Source organism: Abramis brama (assembly GCF_963993115.1).
Source record: "Abramis brama genome assembly, chromosome: 1".
NCBI lineage: Eukaryota > Metazoa > Chordata > Actinopteri > Cypriniformes > Leuciscidae > Abramis > Abramis brama.
In genome coordinates, this window is record NC_139963.1 from 6,607,990 (window position 1) to 6,630,970 (window position 22,981).

General features: G+C 37.7%; 2 protein-coding genes across 2 annotated transcripts in view; one reads left to right on the forward strand and one right to left on the reverse strand.

The window, feature by feature from the left end:
* Nucleotides 1–22,981, forward strand: part of LOC311079881 (uncharacterized protein) — a 518,544-nt gene that overhangs the window by 140,269 nt on the left and 355,294 nt on the right. The window lies entirely within an intron of this gene.
* LOC311079677 (protein NLRC3-like) overlaps nt 1–22,981 on the reverse strand; it is a 43,777-nt gene that overhangs the window by 9,200 nt on the left and 11,596 nt on the right. Inside the window, exons 2-4 of the mRNA XM_084109316.1 lie at nt 16,775–16,945; nt 16,127–16,300; nt 4,183–4,356 (exon numbers count right to left, since the gene is read on the reverse strand). Coding sequence (XP_083965442.1) covers nt 4,183–4,356; nt 16,127–16,300; nt 16,775–16,945 — 519 coding nt within the window. The remainder of the gene's footprint in view (nt 1–4,182; nt 4,357–16,126; nt 16,301–16,774; nt 16,946–22,981) is intronic.

Genomic DNA, 22,981 nt, shown 5'->3' on the forward strand with positions numbered 1-22,981 from the left:
TTTTTCTAAAGTAGGACGTTTACTTCACCATGCACTCTCCACAATGAATAGCTTATTATCCCTATATGACTGTTAAACGTAACTGGTATCACCACAAACTTTATTCTGTGCCCTAAAAACTGGCATATTTCATGGTATTGTGTCATGCAAGGTAATTGCAAAATCTAGAGAAATGTGCGAGGTGGCCAGCGGGGTATAGTTGAGACACACGTGTACCAACTGTACCCCCAATAGAGCTCTATTAGGAAACACACTGTTTAATTGTTCAGTGTTATGATAACAGATTAAAGGTCGTAATTAGCCAGCATAGGACGCAAATGAAAATAAAATTTGATATTTGTGATATTTAAACTGTGTATTATTAATAAATATTGTTTAATATCTTGTTCCTGCTTTATAAATTTTAACCAGTGCTAATTTAAATAAAATGAATGAATATAAATGGTTGAATAAACAAAAATGTTGCCCAATTGTTATTTTCTTTATTTGTCTTTATTTTTTTATATTTACAATGAATGGTAAGTTGTCGATACATCATTAAAAATGGGTGTCTCAACTGTACCATGGACTGTCTCAGCTGTACCACATATGGGTACAGTTGAGACAAGGTTATATTTACAATGAATGGTAAGTTGTCGATACATCATTAAAAATGGGTGTCTCAACTGTACCATGGACTGTCTCAGCTGTACCACATATGGGTACAGTTGAGACAAGGTTGAGACAAAAAGCACCTTATTTTTATTAGGTAATTGTGGAAAATATAAACTACTTGTGGGTATTATTGATTGATAATATCTTTGTCTACAAGCTAATGAAATGTCATGTGGCATGCCATGTGGAAATTCACTTCTTTTCAGTATCTATTTTTGTGTGAAAAATCAAAACGCAAAAAGTGTCTCAACTGTACCCAGTCTACCCTATTACCTATTTTTATTAGCCATTCAGACAATTCAGAAAAACAAAAATGTTCAGGAAATATAGAGGCCTGTATTTATAATATTCTGAATGAAATGTGCGTTATTTGAAAGAAAGTCGAGGTGTGACTGACTTAGATAACTATATGGTTATATACCCAGAGGTGAACCAGAGGTGAACTGTCATCCGCGCCCGCGCCCCCTCCCCTTTCCCCTTCTCAAACAAACAGCTTCTGTGCACAGCATCTTCTCAGCAAGCAGGGGCGCCTGCAGCTGCAGAGGGCGCAAATTTGTCAATTCCCCACACAGTGAAATGATAGATAATAGAAAACCGCTTCGCGACGCAGATTTATTTATTTATTTATTCTGCTCGTGCCGGCGGCGCCGCCCCCCCCCCAAAAATGCCGCCCCGGGCGATTGCCCGGTTCGCCCGTACCAAAAACCGCTACTGAGCTACACAATTAGCATGCATATGAAATATTACATTTTTAAGAAAAAAAAAAAAAACACATTCATTAATAATAATCAAAATTCAATACGAGTTGTTTCTGGATATTGATCTATTTGTTAGATGCATAATTCTGCCATCTGGTTAGAATTTGTTTAGCAGATAATATAGTTTTAGCCAGAAAGTGTAATTGCCCCATAGAGATCCATTCATATTTCTGGATGTGACTAACTGGTCTTCTAACAGCTTTTGTTATGAATATATATTTAATCATTTTAAAATACATTAAATCAGTATTTTTGTCAAAGTTTAGATTTTTTTGTTTTTGTTTGAGGTCTTTTGAAGTGTCTTCTTATTGCAATAATGCCACATACATTTGCAATAATGCCACTTAAGTTGCCACTAAAAGAAAATACTTGATTGCAATTACATATTTATTTCAATAATCCAAATGTATAAAATGATTAACTTTAGAATAAGAAACTAATTTTTAGTAAATAAAACCAACAACAACAAAAAAACAGCAATATGCGGACAGGAACATGAGTGAAGAGTGACGTGTGTGTGTGTGTGTGTGTTCGTGTGTATGTGTGTTCATTCCACATTGCATTAGTGCTCTAGAACCAGACCTTCATTCAAGTCTGAATCTCTGTGGATTTTAAGAGATTTCAGCCCTGTTGCTCAGAGGTCTTTAAGAAGAGGAAGGTCTGTTTTAAGTCTCTGTTGTGTGATCAAACAACCTCTGGTCTTATCTTTGTGCTTTTCCTTGTGTGAATCACAATGTCTCGTACTTTGTTGTTTTTTCTCACTCTTCTGTGTATGAACCTGGAACTATTCACCTTCACACTCCGGCTCTAAAATGCCGATCTCCTCCCGTCTCTCTGCAGATTTCCTCTCTTAATGGTCCTGCTTTAAAACTATTGCCTAGTTATTTCTTTATTTTTTATGCTGTAACAAAACTATGTGTTGTTCCATTTGTTCCTTTCTAAATACAACTTTTAAAGCCTGTTTTGTAATTGTATTGTCAGTCATTGTATTTAGTCTTGCCCAAAAGATTACAACTAAAAAATGTGTAATGGTAAAAACTAGACAAATCTTTCATATTTGCATAGTGTCTTATCTGACTGCCATGTGGTGCAGTGGTTTGAACACTGGGAACAGTTTCGTAATGTCTTGTCACCAGGGTTTGAAAATGAACTTTTTCTCTCACCAGACAATTTGGCTATAAAATGTTTAAGTTACGGCCATTCAGAACTTCTACAGTGTTATCGCTAGTGTTGTCAAAGTACCGGTACTTCGGTAACAAGTCGGTGCTGAAAATGTGTCGATACCAGCATTTCTGTTGTACTGGAAACATTCGGTACCCACTAATAGGAGCTGCTTTAAGTCGCTTCTGTGTTTTTATCTAAGCGCGGGGCTGTTGTTTGTCAACAACACGCGCTTGCACCTCCTGCTGGTGAGGTCGACTAACAGCAGATGGAGAGTATGCTCGGCAATCTACTGCTTTTCCTGGATGTCAACGTAGAATTTTCTGTCGAATTTGAACCATTGAATTTGTGGAAGAGAATTTGCAAAGAGAAAGAAAAATTGCCTGTTGAATATTATAGGTTGTATTTTTAAACAGTTTGAATATTTTGGAAGTGAAATATGAAAGGTGAATATGGATTATTAAATTTTTAATAATGAAAATGTGTTTGAGATGTTTTGAATTGAAAAATTCACTGCTTAAATATTCAACCATGTTGAATTTCAGCCCATAAAAATGCAAGCCCTAAAAATACAATGCATTAAAATGCAAGCATGCTTAATGCAATGCATATTTTTTTCAAGTAGTGCAATTCAACAGGCTTTTTGTTTCAAAAACATTTGACATTATTTTACTTCCATAAAAACAACAATTGTGGCTGTTCATGTGTTTATGTCTAGGATTGTTGTTGATCTTTAACATTATAGTAATGAACAATATGACATCTTTTGAAATGCAGTGCTGTTATAATAACATTTTCTCTGTACTTTTATGGGGGATTTAATTTTTGTATTTTATTTATTTGTAAATTGACTGTGAAATAAAGTTTTAAACATGTATATAAAATAACCTTTCTCACACACGCGCCGTGTCATAAATGGGTTCACAGACATGTTCGAGAAGGTTATCTGTTTGGGTGATCGGTGTAAGATGGAGGTCTCTTAAAGAGTATGTTGGGAAATGAAGGAGGGAGTTCCAGTTCTATGTCTTTGTGAGGTTTCTACAGCTTCTATCCACCTTTTTCTGCTCAGTCTAAACAATGCGCGCTGCCATGACGACGACTCCGGTTTCCTACTTCCGTTCACAGCGCTTGACCTGTACTAGCAGCGAGAGAATGAGTTCAAGCTCCTCGTGTGCTGTTGTTATTTGTTTTAACAATTCAAAGAAGATTTCAAACTTTTTAGAAACTGAGTGTTTCGAGCATAAGATAATGCCCATGTCCGGATCCGTATCAGATACATTCAATAAAGTAAACGTTTAGAGTGGTTAGCGTTAAAATTGAACTTCTCTCGCTACTAGTACAGGTCAAGCGCTACGAACCGGAAGTAGGGAACCGGAGTCGTCGTTATGGCAGCGCCCATTGTTTAGAGAAGAATAAGGTGGATAGTATCAGAGTCTATACATTATTTTCTCAACACATTCTCACTAACAACTCGTCTGGATGCTTTGTCAGGACTGCTTGGTGTCACTTTTTAACACACTGGGACCCCTTCAGTGTTCAAAAACTATTAAAAACTCTCAGTCTCTCTCACATACACACCAGCCAGGATGATTCTTACTGGTCCACTTACTTGAGTTTGTCCAGTGTGCAGTCTGGATGGTTCATTGCATCAGAGAGCAGCTTCACTCCTGATTCTCCTGGGTGATTGTAGCTCAGATCCAGCTCTCTCAGGTGTGAAGGGTTTGAACTCAGAGCTGAAGCCAGAGCAGCACAACCTTCCTCTGTCACCAAACACTGAGATAATCTACAACAACAGTAAGTGTTCATGTCAGTGTGCTTCATTTTTAGAGAATATACACTACAATAAACAACACGGCTCTTCAAACCATTAATTATCTTTACAAGGACCTCTGATTGATTACAATTAGTGATGTTGATATTACCCAATTTCAAAATTGACCGTGATTATAATGGTCACGTTATTAAACAGTAAGAATTTGGAAGCTATGTTTAAAAAAAACACACATTAAAATTAGTCTTTCAGACTTGTGTGTGGCGTGCCCTCTGTCTGGATACTCTGTGAGGCTGTTACTATAGTAGCTGAGTTCACTAGGTGATTGTCTAGGTAAGGCAGGGTGTGTGCAAATCAACTTTCAGCGCATGTGAAACTCTCAAATTGAAAACGTGGTGGAACAATGCAATCTCTTGTACTTGCAGAAGAAGCAAATTAAATAAGCTATAGGGGCATTTTGGCTCTCTAAACATGATTCAGGAATAGTTGAAGACAGGTATGCAATATGCAAAACATTCAGATGAAAAGTGTCAGCAAAAGCAGCGAACACTTCTAATATGTACAGCACCTGTGGGATCATCACCATCCACACCCAGATGAAGGTAATAATTTTGCAAACATAATAAATAGACAGTTACTTACTCCTATCAAATAATTGCTGAGCTTTGTTATTTTGATAAGAACAAGGTCTTAACTTTCAAATTAAACATTTTGACCCTCTTTAATGCATCTGACAGATCACTTATACTTTATCACCACATATGAACATCTCTGCATCTCTGCACCTGAACTGATCATCTCTGTATCTGTGCATCTCTGCACCTGAACTGATGATCTCTGTATCTGTACATCTCTGCACCTGAACTGATCATCTCTGCATCTGTGCATCTCTGCACCTGAACTAAACATCTCTGTATCTGTGCATCTCTGCACCTGAACTGATCATCTCTGTATCTGTGCATCTCTGCGCCTGAACTGATCATCTCTGTATCTGTGCATCTCTGCACCTGAACTGATGATCTCTGCATCTGTGCATCTCTGCATCTGAACTGATCATCTCTGCATCTGTGCATCTCTGCACCTGAACTGATGATCTCTGCATCTGTGCATCTCTGCATCTGAACTGATTATCTCTGTATCTATGCATCTCTGCACCTGAACTGATCATCTGTGTATCTGTACATCTCTGCACCTGAACTGATCGCTGTACTTCTAGATTGTTACAAACACTACCTTTGAAAATCCTCCCATCTGCCACAGGTCTCACTTGTCTGAGTATTAACAGTATTAACTGAGTATTGACTACAAATCCTAGAATTCACATACCTGGACTGATTGCACAAACTCCTGTTCCCCATTTTATGGACTATTTAAGCTCTGAGCACATTAGGCTCAGTGCAAAGTCTTGTTTTTGTCGGCGACTTCTCAAAACCTGTCGCTGAGCCAAAATCGGGGCTAAAATCGTGCAGTCTGAACTCGGCATAAGGCTAAGTGCAAAGTCTTGTTTTGCCATGGCTAACATTTCTGAGCATTTTTCCCACAACTGATCAATTCATCGATTTAGCGATCCGTATTGACCATCTCATTCGCTCTCAAAAACCAAACAGATTCTCTAACCCTCTTCACTAAGCAAACTTCCCTATGGATGACACTGAACCCATGCAGGATGAACTCATCTGTCCACAGAGGAGCAAGAACACTGCATCAGGGAACATCTATGTCTGCATTGCAGTCAAGCAGGACATCTGAGAGCAAACTGCCCAACTTGACTATCACAACAGTAAACTCAAAACTTGGAGAAACAAAGCTTCTTGAATCTTTGAAGCTTTTCTTTGATTGTTTCGGGAAAAGCTTTGAAGCATCAGCAGTGTCAAACTGTGGCAGGTCAAATTGATAGCAGCCATAAACCAGAGTGTGCAGCGCCATTGTTTCATCCATTAAGCACAAATAAAAGCCTGACAACGCTAAATATTCAGTTTTCTGATAATATAATTGACATATTAAAGTGTGGCAGTAAATTAAAGTGTCATTACAATTCATGTAAATGTAAAGATAATGTTAAGTAACTGTAAAGATAATGTTCTCTATGAGTACCATCATAACTATGGCCCGACTTGACTCGGACCCTACTTGTGTGTAGTTGGAGTTCTACACACAGAGCAAACATGCTTTTACCTCAACCGTTCCCCTCACAATCCAGTCATCATTGGTCTACCTTTTCTTCAGAGACACAAATCACATACGTTAGTAACTGTCAGTATTGCACACAGCAAATTTTTTTGGACAACCCACCGCATGCCTTCTACAGCCACTACCCATTCCTCGATGACCTCGGTCACACATTGCTATTGGTTTTTGTCACTGAATTCCTGGCCTCCCAGGGTAACACCATTATATTAACAGTCATTGGTCATTTTTCTAAAGCACGTCGATTAATACTTCTACCCAAGCTCCCAACAGCTTTAGAAACAGCAGAGTATCTCTTCCACTACGTGTTTCACTATTATCGACTACCTGAAGATATTGTCTCAGACCGGGGGTTTCCAGTTCATATCTCGGGTCTGGACGACCTTCTTCCGCCAATGTAAATATAAACCTCACATCAGGATATCACCCACAATCGAACGGTCATACCGAATGCCTGAAACAAGAACTCAAGGTTTCTTAGAATATACTGTCAGCAGAATCAGTCGGACTAGAGCCGCTTCTTACCCTGGGCAGAATATGCTCAAAATTGCTCAAAAACCCTCCACTGGCATTACCCCTTTCCAATGTGTCCTGGGATTTCAACACCTTTTATTTCAGTGGTCAGGGGAACCCTCTGAGTTACCAGCCGTTGACGACTGGCTCTGACATCCAGACATTATGTGGATGAGCGTGAGCAGGATATTTTATTTTAAATCTCCTTCTGTGGTCCGAAAAAAAAAGGAGGACATACTGCATTAGAAGAACACCAGGGTGATTAAATTATGACTTTTATTATTAACTCTTTCCACACCATTACGTGTCTTCTGAAAGAGTTCTGAATCTCCTGAACAAAACACAAAGAAGATTCAGAAACAAGGGATCTCATATGTAATCATATGCATATGTGAAATAACGCGATCACCAACATTAAACAGCATATAAATCAAAACCGCCTAATGTTACTGAATTAAATGTCGATTCAGGATGAGCTATAGGCCCGTGCAAGCATTAGGGGTGTTGATGGACTTGATCTACTCCATCTGTGTTTTGATCATTGTTCTGAATTCGATCTGGATGTGGTCTTTGACAAAAACGTTATCGTAACCCCCCCTCAGATCTGATAAAATCATAACCAGAGCTTCTGCTCCTGTATTGTATGGAAGCATATCGGTAGCAATATTCAATTTGAAACATAATATGCAAAATGACAATGAAATATGTAAAATGGTAATGCATTTCTGTATATACATTTACATTTTCCATTACATTTGTGCAACATTTGGTGCAAAATTAAAATTACTGAAATATAAATACTGAAATTAATGATTTTATTGACACTACGTTATACTTTTGCGCAAAAAAAAAAAAAAAAAACAGACGTGGGCTTCCTAAACATTGATTTCATTCATCTCTGGGTTTATTTCGCGCAACAACACTGCTGATTCTTATATCATTCGGTCTAGGAACTTCTTTTCTAAGTCTTTTCTATTAGAAAGAGTAAAAACAGACTTTAATATTAATCCGCGAGCGGTAATCAGGTCAACACAATGAAAAAAAAGGAGATGTAAGCCGCGTTTAGATGTCTGAGGTGATTTTTTTCTTGTCATAGCCAATATTTTAAGAACTGCTTATTTGTTTTGTAGCTCAGTATTCTGCCAGTATTATTAAACTTATTTTAAGGACGTTTTTGGCCTGCTACGTGTTATTTGCTGGATGGTAATGCGTTGTTTTGACATCTGACATGGCGACACCGAAGCATGAGCAGGAACGGAAAATAGCTGCTTGCTATAAACAGCTTGCTTGATATTAATCTCGGTGGAATTGCCCCAAATTATGATTTAACCGGTTTTGTGTGTGAGTAAATGATGACAGAATTGTAGTTTTTGGGTAAACTATCCCTTAAACTTGTATTTATTTATTTATTTTTTACTCCAGATTTACTCAATGTTACACCGTGGGCCAGTAAGAGAATGAGAAATGTTTATGTTATTTAATTGATATATTATTGACATTTTTTTCACTGATATTACATTTTACTAATAAAGTTATACATTAAATCATTCCATTGAATTGACATGGTAATTGTTGCTACGATCAAGCTCTTGTGGTACCCCCATTCGTTTCAATGTTTTTATGTTTTTACGTTGTTAAAAGCGCTATATACAGACATCCCAAGTCTCCCGGAAGTTCCGGGAGTCTCCCGCATATTGATAGCGGCTCCCTGATGCCCGCAAATCAGTTAAAATCTCCCGGAAGCAAGAGCGCGCAAGCGCAGCGCGCGCACGGCAGAGAGAGGGAGCGAGAGACCTTGCGTGTGTGCGCTAGTGTGCGTGTGTGACTCGGGATTTTATCTCTACTCTCGAACCGAATTAATCAGAAACACCAACCTGTGAGTGTAACTCTACCGCTGCATTAACATGTGATGTGAATGTACGTCGAGTTTTACAGTATTGGGACTGAGGCGCCAGAACTGCAGCTGATAGAATGTGTGCTGTAGCACGATACTATCATATTTCTTCCATAGCAGATATGTCACACTGTACAGCCCTGCTTATGCTCATGCAAAGCCTCATTGATGCAAAAAAATTTTATTGCAATGTTTTATGTTGAAATGTTTTTATTATTTATTAAAGATTATGCAAATCATAACAACCTACTGTAAGCCTATTGTATGGGGGTACCACAAGAGCTTAATAAAGAATTCTAAAACACATATGCTGCCGACTAACATCGGTTAGCAAGTCCTGATCAATGTTTTAATTTAATTTATTTCACTGTTATGTTTCAGTTAATAAATCTATTAAAGGTGCTGTATGTAGTTTTTAGTGGCCTCTAGCGGTGATGTTTCAGATTGCAACCAATAAGTTTACAAGCGCGTGCTCTTACGCGTGCTCGAATTTATGAGCGAGCACTGTGGGTACCGGCCACACTGAGACGCAACCGGACGTAACACACAAAGCATCCCACAACATGCTGGAAACTCAGGTAAACTCTCACTGCAACGTTACAATAATGGGCTACTTTTATCAGCTTGACGTTGAACTAATGCTCCATGCTCGTACCATGATAAGTATGGAACCCTATCAACCGTGCCGAATTCTGTCACTGCAAGCACTAATTCACATTTTCTTCAGGAAATGTACATTCTAGGTTTGTAGATAAGGTTTCTCCATTATTCAAATGCCCTGCCGATGTTGATCCGTGTTTTTTACCTGAAGTTCATCTGATTCACGTCTGGCCTTACGAGCTTCAGCAGAAAAAACTTTTTATTTTATTTTTTATCAATATGTGGAGTTTGTGTTGGAGTCTGTGTTTTGCTGGGTGCAGGTTGTTTCTTAGTGTTATCAAACATGTCATAAGAAGCATAAGTCATAAGTCCATGTCATAAGTTGCAGTGTCGTCGCTGTTTAGTGCAAAGTCAGTAGGCTAGACGAGGCGAGAGGCTCGGGAGCGCGCATGCAGGTGACGTCATTGGCGGTAAATCCGACCCGGGACCTTCACATAAAAATACGAATACTTGCTTTCAGAGGTAATAGCAAAACCCGCAAAGTGGATAATTTTAATGTGAGATTACAACCCCTTCACACACAGGCAATAAAAAAAGGATTCGTTTTGGTAGAAAAGCTACATACAGCACCTTTAACAAATTGAAATAACATGAAGTATAAGACACATAATCTATTGACTAGGGATGCTCCGATCAGCATTTTTTGCCTCCGATACCGATTCTGATATCTGGGATTCAGTATCGGCCGATACCGATCACCGATCCGATACTAAAATAAAAACAGTGCTGAATTACCTAATAAACAGTATGCCTCACTGTGTGAAAGAGACTGGGATCATTCTTTTGTGAAAGGCATCAGGCAGGCTTGATTTAAACATTACTTTCTTAACTTTATGGGTGGTTCTGGATGGCTAAAATACACATTAATTGCACAGATATTAACATAAATAAATACATGATATTCAATAAAAATAAAACAAAGCATGCATAAGATTTATTCATGTTTCTTTTTTTTTTATTTTTAGCGATTTATTTTAAAACGGATGCTGCATTAATTGCGTTAAATATTTACCACTGAGTCTTCTCCTCCCATTTCTACCCGTGACGCTTATCCAACTTCCCAACTACTACCTGTGCAGACGTCAACAGCGCAACTGGGTTGTAGGTTGCCAGGCTGAGTTCACAAATGGGTTGAAATTTGTATGAAGTGTTGATTGTGTGAGTAGGATACGTTTAATACAAGATCTGGCAATCGGACAACCTTGGAATAATAAATTGATGTGGTTATTCATTTAACGAGGTTTGGGCCATACAAATTACGGGAGTTTCACGGGAGAAAAAAAAACGGGAGGGGGGTGGGAGATGGGTGTGAAATACAGGAGACTCTGGGGGAAAACAGGAGTGTTGATAGGTATGCACGTTAGCTTGTTTGAATTGGAAACTGTTTACCTGCCGCCTGCGTTCTGCGCATGTTGCTATCGCGTGATGTCACACACTTGCGCACAGCACAGAATTACCGCGAGAGCGTTTAGAGAGCCGACTGCTTTGTAAGCTTTCGAATCGCTCTCGCTGTAATTTGATGCCCCTACGGATCGGGCCCATTGTTACCGATACCCGATCTTATTTTATTCTAACCCGATCTAAAATTTTATTCCATATCTGAGCCGATACCCGAAACAAATATCGGATTGGAGCATCCCTACTACTGACATGCATTGCCTTTAGAAAAATTGGGCACACAATGTTAAAGTTTAGCCTACTTTGCTTAAATTTGATGCAATAATAGAAGCCTACATTTGTTTCAGTTCTAAAGTGGTATAGTAATTTCAGTATTGTGATTATGAATTCGTTTAACTACTGTTTCACTTGAACTTATCTGCTACCAGCTCTCAATCGCTCTCAATGAGCCGCAGCGCAGCGTCAGATTATGTAATAGAGATAATAAACTGACACTTTTCAAAGTCTGTGATTATAGTGCCACTTAGGGGTAAAAGGCAGCAAATACACATCCCCAATTTTACCGCCGTATGAAAAATTGGCGTATTATTCTGGTTGAGTAACAACTGTACTTTTAAGAATTCCATGTGCAGGCCCAAATCACTCTTTGCTATAGTTAACAATCTCACTAATCCACCACAACATGTTATTTCTGGCTCTGCAGTGCTTGTGAATAGCTTTTCTCAATTCTTTTCAGACACATTAAAGTCAATTGAATCCATTACCAAAGACACCAAAGTGACTCAAATGTTCATTTGATGTAAGCTGATTCAGCTCATTCAACAAACTCACTCTGCTTTTACTCTGACTACCTCTGCTGCCATAAGTGATCTAATTATGAAGTCTAATTCCACGTCCTGCCAGCTTATATCTAATATCTAATTTACCATTCTTAAGCAAAATACTTGAAAAAGTTGTGGCTTCACAACTGAGATCATACTTAGATCCTAATGGTCTTTTTGAACCTTTTCAGTCAGGATTTCGCATAGTACTGAAACTGCTCTTCTTGGGGTGGTTAACAGTGGTGTGAAGTAACGAATTACAAATACTCACATTACTGTAATTAAGTAGTTTTTTTCAGAAATTGTACTTTTTTGAGTAGTTTAAAATTTTTGTAATTTTACTTTTACTTGAGTATATTTTAAGTTATGTATCGGTACTTTTACTCCACTACTTTCCTTCTGTTTGTGGTCGTTATTCGTTACATGCTTGTTTTAAAATTTTATTTTTATCCATCAACGTGATTGGATCGAGTAATCGGTCTCGTGACTGTCGTCAAATCAAATTCTGCATAGAAAACTTTAACTGCTAGCTAGCCTATCTGCTGTTACTCGTGGCTGCTGTGGAAGTGCATTCTCCAAGCATCAATTCAATAGAGATATCAGCGTCTTCCTCTAATATGCTAAGGTACATTTCACATTTCTGCTTATTATTATATTTATTGATTTGATTTAATTTGATTTAATTTTAATGACCACACAGCCAGGCTGGTGGAATTTGTTTTCAGTACAGCTCTTTAGTACAGATTCCAGCATTACATTAAACAATAAGCATTAAACATACAAAATAACATACATATACATACAGACAGACACATTAATACATGATACACAATACATAAGGTTGGCCTATCTACAGGGACTGACATTTGATGTGAGGTTGGGGGTATTGTGTACAGTGTAAACTAACTCAAGTGCTGAGTTCATAATTCGGTGAATTCCCGCTCCAATTTACTTAATATATTATAGAGACCTGCGTCGCGATCTGTGCACTGCTGTCTTTCCCCGCGCTGTCGCGCTCGACATGCAGGAGTCACTTGGAAAAGTCAGCAGCTCGTTGCGCGTGGTGCGCGCTGTGAAGGTGTGTTGGGGACACTCTAAAACTGTGGAAAAACACCTTCTGTACTGAAATTGGAGGACCAGATTCAGTATGCAGTGCACATTATGAACCATGGCGTTAACTTGACCTGCGTTTCTGTCAGTGCGTGACTACAGCTCAGTAATAAACAACATTTTTTGATTGATCCATTTCATACAATCCGCCTTCATTTAGCAAGTGCACTTGCGCAAAAACATTTGTTGTTGTTGTGGATGCTGCTGATAAAACAGCTTTGCCAAGACTACAAAGAGATGCATTTGTCTGTGTGTTTTGTTTCTTTTGTAAAAGTTTCCCCGGATATAGGCTACTTCCCTATTTAATGCATAATTTCTTACAAATTATATTATCAGCATTACAATTTGAGTAAATATAGCTGTGTAAAATTTAAGGGATGATGCCACCCTTCTAGAACAATGTGCATTTACGTTTAAATTGTAACGTATTTAATGGCATGGACTTACAGTGTAATTAGTGTTAGTTCACAGCTTTTACAGTTGAGTGAGGTAAACTGATAATATTAGTGATTCTCATTTCTTTATCAAAACACAAAAACTGGTACCGTTTTGGAGAGAAATTGGGTATTTTTTCATCTCTCTATTTACCCCATCTCATGGTGTGTGATGCTTAACTATTGTATGAGTTTCTAAAGGTTTTTTTAATTCTTTGCACAGTTATGAACATTGATATTTTATGTGCAACAAGCATGCTCAGGCTCAGTGGCCTTACGCCTAATTTTTAATGTTTTTTTTTTTTTAAACAATATGATTTAAATGGTGATGAGTGTACTGTTTTGATGCATTTTAAAAAGATGAATGATATATATTCTTCAATCTTTATAATGTGAATTACAGTATGTACAATGCTTTTTTACTTTATGAATTGTAGTGCACAGTGTTTATTATAAGGGGATAGAATCCGCAGCTCAGTACTCACTACTCATGAGTACGTTTAAATTAGCTACTTTTTTTACTCTTACTCAGGTAGTTTTTTGGACAAGTACTTTTTACTCTACTCGCACTACATTTTTTGGAATGTAATGGTACTTTTACTTGAGTATGTTTTTTCAGTACTCTTTCCACCACTGGTGGTTAATGACATTCTTCTGTCCATGGATTCAGGGTTAATAAACAAGTGCTGGATTTGACACAGTCTCCCATTAAATACTCATCTCTCGCCTTAGTGATATCGGCATCACTGGTTCAGCTCTTTCCTGGATCATTTCCTACATCAGCGACAGAAAGTATTATATCACTATAGGTCACTGCTCCGCTTACACTGGGTGTTCTTTAAGGTTCAGTTCTTGGCCCACTACTGTTCATCATTTATCTATATCTACTTGGTGACCTCATATACATGCATGGACTTCAGTTTCATTGCTATGCTGATGACATTCAAATTTACCTCACCACCAGCTCTAATAGAGCATTCCCTGCCCGACTCACTTACTGCATGTATCAGGGATATCAAGCATTGGATGTCCCCGAATTTCCTCAAGTTAAATAATAACACAACTTAAAGGAGAAGTTCACTTTCAAAAAAACTTTTGCTGATAATTTACTCACCCCCATGTCATCCAAGATGTCCATGTCTTTCTTTCTTCAGTCGCAAAGAAATTAAGGTTTTTGATGAAAACATTCCAGGATTTCCCCCCCATGTAATGGATTCTATTGGGACCCAAACGGTAGAAGGTCCAAATGACAGTTTAAGTGCAGCTTCAAAGGGCTTTAAACGATACCAGACGATGAATAAGGGTCTTATCTAGCGAAACGATCGGTCATTTCCAAAATAAATAAAAAAGTTTAAGTTTTATAAGCACAAACGCTCGCCTTGCTCTGTTCTGTGATGCGCGTTGAAGACGTCACGTAATACGCAATTACGTTGAAAAGGTCACGCTTGACGTGTTTACAAATGTGCGGAAGGAGGACCATATACACATTTTCAAATGTATTTGTGTCAGTTTATCGTTTAAAATGCCCATTTCGTGTGCGTATCCTGGGTGTTTTAATATTAAAAAGCCAAAAAGAACATTTTCTTCAGGACAGAAATTTTTCAAGCGTGACCTTTTCAACGTAATTGCGTATTACGTGACGTCACGAACGCGCATCACAGAACAGAGCAAGGCGAACATTTGTGCTTATAAAACTTAAACTTTTTTATTTATTTTGGAAATGACCGATCATTTCGCTAGATAAGACCCTTATTCATCGTCTGGTATCGTTTAAAGCCCTTTGAAGCTGCACTTAAACTGTCATTTGGACCTTCTACCGTTTGGGTCCCAATAGAATCCATTACATGGGGGGAAATCCTGGAATGTTTTCATCAAAAACCTTAATTTCTTTGCGACTGAAGAAAGAAAGACATGGACATCTTGGATGACATGGGGGTGAGTAAATTATCAGCAAAAGTTTTTTTGAAAGTGAACTTCTCCTTTAAATATTGATGATTGGTTCTGCTGCCTCAGTCAAAAGGATGGACCAGTCCTTTGATATTGATGGGGTTCATGTTAAGCCTTCTTCATCCATCTGTAACATTGGTGTTGTATTTGACTCAGCTCTTTTTGCTCTCATATTTCTTCTGTTGTTAAAAACTCTTTTTTCCATTTTCGTAATATTGCACATCTTCGAACTTCTCTATCTGATGCTGACACCTTAATTCATGCATCAATCGATTACAGTATGTTCTCACATCGACCAGGCATTCTGCTCACGTTACTCCTCTGCTCAACACTGGATACCCGTGGCATTACGTATTCACTTTAAGATATTACTTCTAACATTTAAGGCATTAAATGGTCTTGCACCTCCATATCCATCTGATCTACTTTACTCCTACCACCCTGCCCGGTGATTATTTAAATGGTGATGAGTGTACTGTTTTGATGCATTTTAAAAAGATGAATGATATATATTCTTCAATCTTTATAATGTGAATTACAGTATGATCACTTAGATCAGCTGAACTTTTTTTTTTTTTGTCCACTGTAGGTGGAAGATCATTTAGTGTTAATGCTCCTAAATTATGGAATTCACTACCCCTTACACTTCGTTATATCTCATCTATGGCTACCTTCAAGACTCTAACACGTACTTTGGATAATGTGGCTATATGTATCCTAATGGGTTTGCAGTGTGGATGTGTAAATGTATTGTAATGTACAATGTACAGCGACCTTGAGCTACAGAAAGGCGCTATATACATAAAACTTCTAAGTACCTCAAAATGTTGAGTTGACAGTTTGGATTCTTCAGTCCAGCAGAGAGCAGATTCACTCCTGAATCCTGCAGGTCATTGTTACTCAGGTCCAGCTCTCTCAGGGAGGAGTTTGATGATTGTAGAACTGAAGTCACAACTTCACAGTGCTGATCAGTTAGATTACAGGCTGCTAATCTGAAGAAAAAAAAAAGGAGTACTCTGGTTATAACCCTCATGGAATAAAAATATATTTTCATACATTTATGACCAATATATTAACTACTTCAAATATATTGAAAAATATATTAAATAATATATTGCGTTAATAAATTACAATATAGTATACAATATATAAACTATATTTACTATGTTACACTAATGTGTATTCACCTGAGTTACTTTCACTCAGTTGAGTTGTTTCTGCCACACAAAGTAATGAGTTGAGTTTGTGTGTAAAGTTAATTACTTAAGGGTGAAATGCTGAAAACATGTAAAGTCTAATTGGTCAAAACAAATTGTTGAGTTCAAAACTCTAGGTTTGATTTTTTTCAACCACCCCTATTCATCAACCAATCAGATTCATGCATTCAACAGCCCCCCGTAGTGTACATTTATATAAAGCAGACATTATTATTAACATTAATTAATGAATGAAAGTCAAACTCAAACCTCAGTTTGTTGAGTTGACAGTTTGGACTCTTCAGTCCAGCACAGAGTAGCTTCTGTCCTGAATCCTGCAGGTGATTGTTACTCAGGTCCAGCTCTCTCAGGGAGTTTGATGACTGTAGAACTGAAGCCACAACTTCACAGTGCTGATCAGTTAGATTACAGGCTGCTAATCTGAAAAAAAAGGAGTACTCTGGTTATAACCCTCATGGAATAAAAATATATTTTCATACATTTATGACCAATATATTAACTAGTTTAAATCTGTTAATCTGAAAAAAGAGAGGACTCTTGTTAAAAGGTTATGATCAGTCAAGAGCTTGTTAATAATGGAGAAGCTTTTGCATACTGGAGAGACGTTAGAGAGCGGGAAGGCCTGGTTTGCACTTTTTGCACTTTTATTTTACATTACATGCACTTACATGTTCTTACAGTGTACTTACTCTAGAAAGTACTGGGTAATATAAGGTAACTGCATGGGTTAAGGTTAGGTTTAGGGGTAGGTTCATGGTTAGTACCTAGCTAGTACCCAGTTATTGTAATTACTATTATAACATATTAATTAGTTTATGTAATAAGTACATAGTATGTACAAGAGGAAAAGGACTCTAAAATAAAGTGCTACCAAGGCCTGAAAACGGATGCCGAGGTTGCTTTGATTCTGCTCGATATGCAAATAACATTGTTTTTTAGCTGTTTTAAAGAAACAAGGTATGATGTTGTTGTTGCTGAAGCACAGCCGTTTCATCAATTTTTACTCAAACTGTCTCATGCACCAGCTGTTAGATGTTGCGTGTGTACGGTAACCAGATTTCTCTTGGCGGCATACAAGATGGGATGTTTTCTGGGCCCTGTAGGTGTTCTGACATGCTCTGACATTTGTGCTTATTTCTGTTACTTGTGACATTTTCATGGCTAAAGTCTGATTACACTGTATTCAGCACAAACTCTGTTACAATAATATGTCAGCAGCATGTATGTAAACGTTTGTAGTTCTGAGATAATGACGTTTATGTGTTGTTTGTGAAAAAATGTGGTTTGTGCAGACAACTTCAGTGTTTCTGACGAGTTTTAGTGAAAGTGCAGAACGCAGTAAGTAAGTGATGGCTTAAAGGGGAGCCCTATTGACGATCTAAATAATAGTTTTGTTTTTCATGCTTCTAGAGGACCAGTGGTTACGTTCACACTGTAAGTGATAACTGCATTTAAATGTGGGAGTGAATCCGCTAAATTTGAGTCCTGTGAGACATGAAATTGCGATGATTGACACAGTAACCATAGCAACATTATGGCTTCTAATAATGTTATGATTTTTGTTACATTTACACTTTAGTCATGTTTACAAAACACCTTGCAGAATGTAACAGAACGTTATAGAAATAGTTATTTTTATTTATTTTTTTAATAAGAAGGATCATAAAAACATTGATTCTATTTAGTACTGCCCTGAAAAAGCTTTTTCACATAACAGATGTTCAATAGCCTAGTCCACAAGACAAAATAAAAATACAAAATACAAGACAAATTACATAGGCTTGATTTTTAATATTGTGTGTCATTACCTGAATGATCCACAACTGTTTTTTTTTTTTTTGTAATGGTTGTTCATGAGTCCCTTGTTTGTTCTGAACAGTAAAACTGCCCAATGGTCTTTAGAAAAAAATCCCCCAGTTCCTGCACATTCTTTGCTTTTCCAGCACCTTCTGCATATTTGACTCCTTAATAGCAGTGACTATGATTGTGAGATGCATTTTTTCACACTGGTGACAACTGAGGGACTCGTACACAACTATTACAAACGCTGCAAACATTTAGTGATGCTCAAGAAGGAAGCATCCGTTAAGAGCCAGGGGGTTCAACTTTTGAACTTTATCGTTCGTGTAAATTGTTCTTATTTTGTTTAAAAGTTAATTAATTAATTTAGTCCTGCCCTTCAGGGGCTAAATAAGATATTAGCATGTAAAAAAAAATAAGATTTAAACATCACCATCATCTTGCTCAAAAGTTTGCCCCTAGCTCTTAATGCATCGTGTTGCATTCTTCAGCATTACCTTGCAGATTCTGAAAGATGTATAATAGGTAAACGTATGACTGCAGCTATACACTGCAATCATTTTGTAAGGGTTAATATATTAATTTAAGAGCTCAGTGTTGAGACCTTTCACCGGAATTTGATTGAGAGGCGACCTGACCAATCATAATGCAGATATCCGCCATTTTTGTCTAACAAACAAACCAAACCAGTTAGTAGACTAAAGTCTAGTGGACTTGAACTTGAAAAATGGTGTATTGATTTCTTTTTGCAGTTTTGATGTTCATTCATGTTTAATTTGTGCTATAACTAGAAGAGATTATCAGTTCACGTGCTGCTTGAACTGAGGCGCTACACATTAAAGTGTCAGTCATGTTTGAAAGACTTTTTTCATACCAAAAGTATGCTGCTCTGTCTTGTCTGTTGGCGCATTGTCAGTGTCCTCTTTTCTCTGCAATATATTTTTCACTGTGTGAGAACATGATGTGTGGCGTGAGTGCGGAATGGCTTGTCGGACGTAGCAACAGTAACTAAGAGGGGCGGGTCTTTGTTAAAGGTCAATTTCAAATTATTTAAATCTTTGTGGACTCGGCCGGACTCGACTCGGACGTTAAGGACTCAGACTCAAGTCCGACTTGGTCCTCTTTAGACTCGGACTTGGACTCGATTGTTAAGGACTTGGATTTGACTCGGACTCGACAAAGGTGGAATCGGACCCAATAAATTAACTACAATATAATTTAATATATAGAATGCGAAAAACTGTACGTTCAGAGCAGTATGTCTGAATACATAGTATTTGAAAAACAGTCTACGAAAAAGTTGCCGAATAACCTAAAACTTCTGGCAAGATACTGAAGTGCGCATACGCTGGACACTTTACTATCCCATGAGGCCAAGGAAGAGGTTTTATGAATGGCAGTGAAGCAACGTAACTGACGCTTGTAGGTCATATAATAATGACAACATGGCGGATGTAGTACGTCCAGATTCCATTCATACTAAACACATTCATACTAGGGCTACACAATGTATCGATTCAGCATCGATATTGCGATGTGCGCATCCGCGATAGTCATGGATTGATGGATAGCCTTGGATTATTTGCTAAATTTAACCATCATAGAGTAAAAGTTTATAAGTTTTTTTAAGTCGAGTCAGGCATCAAGCGCAAGAGGACTTGCGTGCCATTTTCTTTGCACACACACAAAGCCACGCAGACAGCATGTGAACACCGAATTCAGTTCCACTTTCTCTTTTTTCCAAGCTTAAACGGACACGTGCACGTAAAATTAGGTTCAAATGTCTGTCTCTGCGAGTATCCTCATAAACACAGTCGGTTGTGTGCTGTAAACAATTGAGAAAGAAAACAGATGCGTGTCATTTATATTAGGTCTGGGCATTCGTCTTAAAGGGACAGCAGCTTAATGTAAGCTGTTAGATGTCAGCTGTTTGTGATACCAATGGTGATCAAACAACAAAAAAGAAAGAGAAAATGACTTTTGTAGCTTTAACAAAAATAAATTGTATTAATTACGGTAATCAATTATATTAGTTATATTTTATTTATACATTGAAGACTGTTATTCAATTTCTGTACCTGAATACTGTTAGATTTACCTGAAAAACAAAGCTCATTTCAATTGTATCTTTCTTCTATTGTATTTATCTATGCTCATAAATGATTATTTTCTATGCAGATTCACTTCCCTACAAAATCACTCGTATTATTCTAGACTGATTAATTCTATTCAAATAGAGCTATTCAAATCAACTGGTGAAATTGTTTATTTATACATTGCAATATCGGAGAAAAACTAAATATTGCAACGTAAGTTTTTTCCAATATCGTGCAGCCCTAATTCATACCATATATAACATAGATTTTTAACGGTCATGAAGGATGTTCTAATTCAAATGTAGTGCCTACTCGACAGTACGCAATTGCGGATGCACCATGAGCGTTGTAAACAGTTATTTCAGCGTTTGACGGGAAACATTTTAAATGGCAACAGAAAACTCGTCAATTGGAGTGAAGAAGAGACCTTTTCGTTATTAACTTTACTGTCCAAAAAGTCCATATAGAGAAAAAAAACTTGATAGTACTTAGCAATATAATATGAGGATGTGCAATGCAAGAGCCTTCATGTAAACAGGTTGCATGCAGCATTCGTCCAATCAATGAATCTAACACCACAAATACGCAAATAAGAACGTTAAGCAAGGGTTTAGGAGTGTACAGCATGAAACATCAGTTTATAAATACCAAGGATTAATTGTTAACCCCGGGTAAATTATGATCAGTGTAAAGGTTTACAATGACCTCGGGTATATTTCAAGTGTGAAAAGCCCACTTGTATGTCAATAATTAGTTATAAAACAGATAGTTCTGGACCTTGATTCTGAATGGTTGAGCCGTGTTTTAAGCAGTAGTAAATTACTCTACAAGGACTCAAGCCACCCAAGCCACATAACATTGTTTTATGCTCTTATCACGGTTACAGTACCATAGCATTAAGGCCCGGACTAGTGGGCTCAGAGACAGTTTCTGGTCAATCCTGTTCCTGGAGTACACACAGCACTGCACATTTTCAAATTCAACTCATCAGCTAGTTAGTAACGACTCCAAGACCTCAAAAATGTGTGTTAGATAAGAGAGACATTAAAAATGTACAGTGCTGGGATTGAAAACCACTGACCTAAATCAAGATATTTCTTATTTTAATACATCATCATCGCAACTATGGAAGGCATTTTCTGCCAAATTTAAATAAATAAATTAAATGATTAAAATTTCATTACAGAAAACTGTACGCAAAATATGTGACAAAATTGAGAATTAAAATTAAATGATTTCATTTTCACACCGGGCATTCAAACAGATTTTTTATTAAAAATATATGACTGACCTGAAGGAAAATGCTATATCTAGTCTACGGTAAATGCAGGTACACTCACTTTCTCGCTTTTTCTTTTTTTTTCTTTTGGCTTTTAGTGATTTTACTTCATGAAAGTTGCATATACAGATACTTATTTTTCAGGTTTAATTTGTATTGCGTGGTAACCGTTTTATAAAAGCAATAAAGTACTATAGGCTAGTGCTGTATCTGAAAAAGTCATGGCTGAAGAGCGTTGTTAGGCACGACACAAATATGAAACATTGGCTGAAGTCCTCGGTTAAAGCTAGCGGGTATTAATGTCTATGTCTAGCTATAATTGTTGTAGAAATTGTGTTACTAAGACTTTTGTACACCCAAATAGTTGAATTTCCAAAACAGCCTAATGCTGCGTTCACACCAAACGCGAAAATGCGTCAAAATTCGCGCCTGCCGCGTCTAGTTATACGCGTGACCAGTGTGCATTCGCGCGTCAAGAGCGAAATTGACGCGCGTAAAATCAAAAGTTTGAAGCGAAATTTACGCGCGTCAAAGTCCGGGGGCGAAAGTTTCGAAAGCTGTTGGCGGCCATCTTTTTTAGATGTTTATCGAGCATTAGCAATAGCATTAATCGAGAGAGTCACCGCTCGTATATGCTCTGAAGAGCAGAAACAGCTGCGTAGGGGACATCGTCGCTGTACTCGGGTCCACCAAACCCTCCGGAGGGTTTCAGGAGTTTCACAATTTGCTCCAGGAGGTAGGTTTGGTGGACCTAACGGTGAGGACGCTGACGAGGACAGCGTAGGCCGTATAAAGCCTCGGCCTCGAGTGGTCTCTGCATGACGAGCCCGCGCTGTACAGCCTGCCGCGAGTTTCACCCTCTCCCGCACCTAATCTGTCATTTATTTTTGTTTTGATAATAAATGGAGCCAGCCTCCAAAAGTGAAACCTGTCCTGTGATTTTTTTGAAAAGTTTTTATACACTTAATTGTGTTTGGTGTCTTTACATTAGATTAATAAAGTTTAATATAGGCTAATCTAGAATAGATATGGAATAAATAGCATTCAATACAAATGAGTAGGCTATCTCTCATATTGAAATCGAGTTTTTATGTGAAAGATTTGCTTTGTTGTGCATCTTAGTCATATTACTAAATAATTTATTTAAGCCAAACATAAATTACATTAAACTGTCAGTTCACCACGTGACAGTAGCAAGCAGGCAGGCTCCTGATTGGTTAACGCGGCGCGAAGTGACGCAGAAGTTCAGATTTTTCAACTCGGGCGGCAGACGCGAATTCG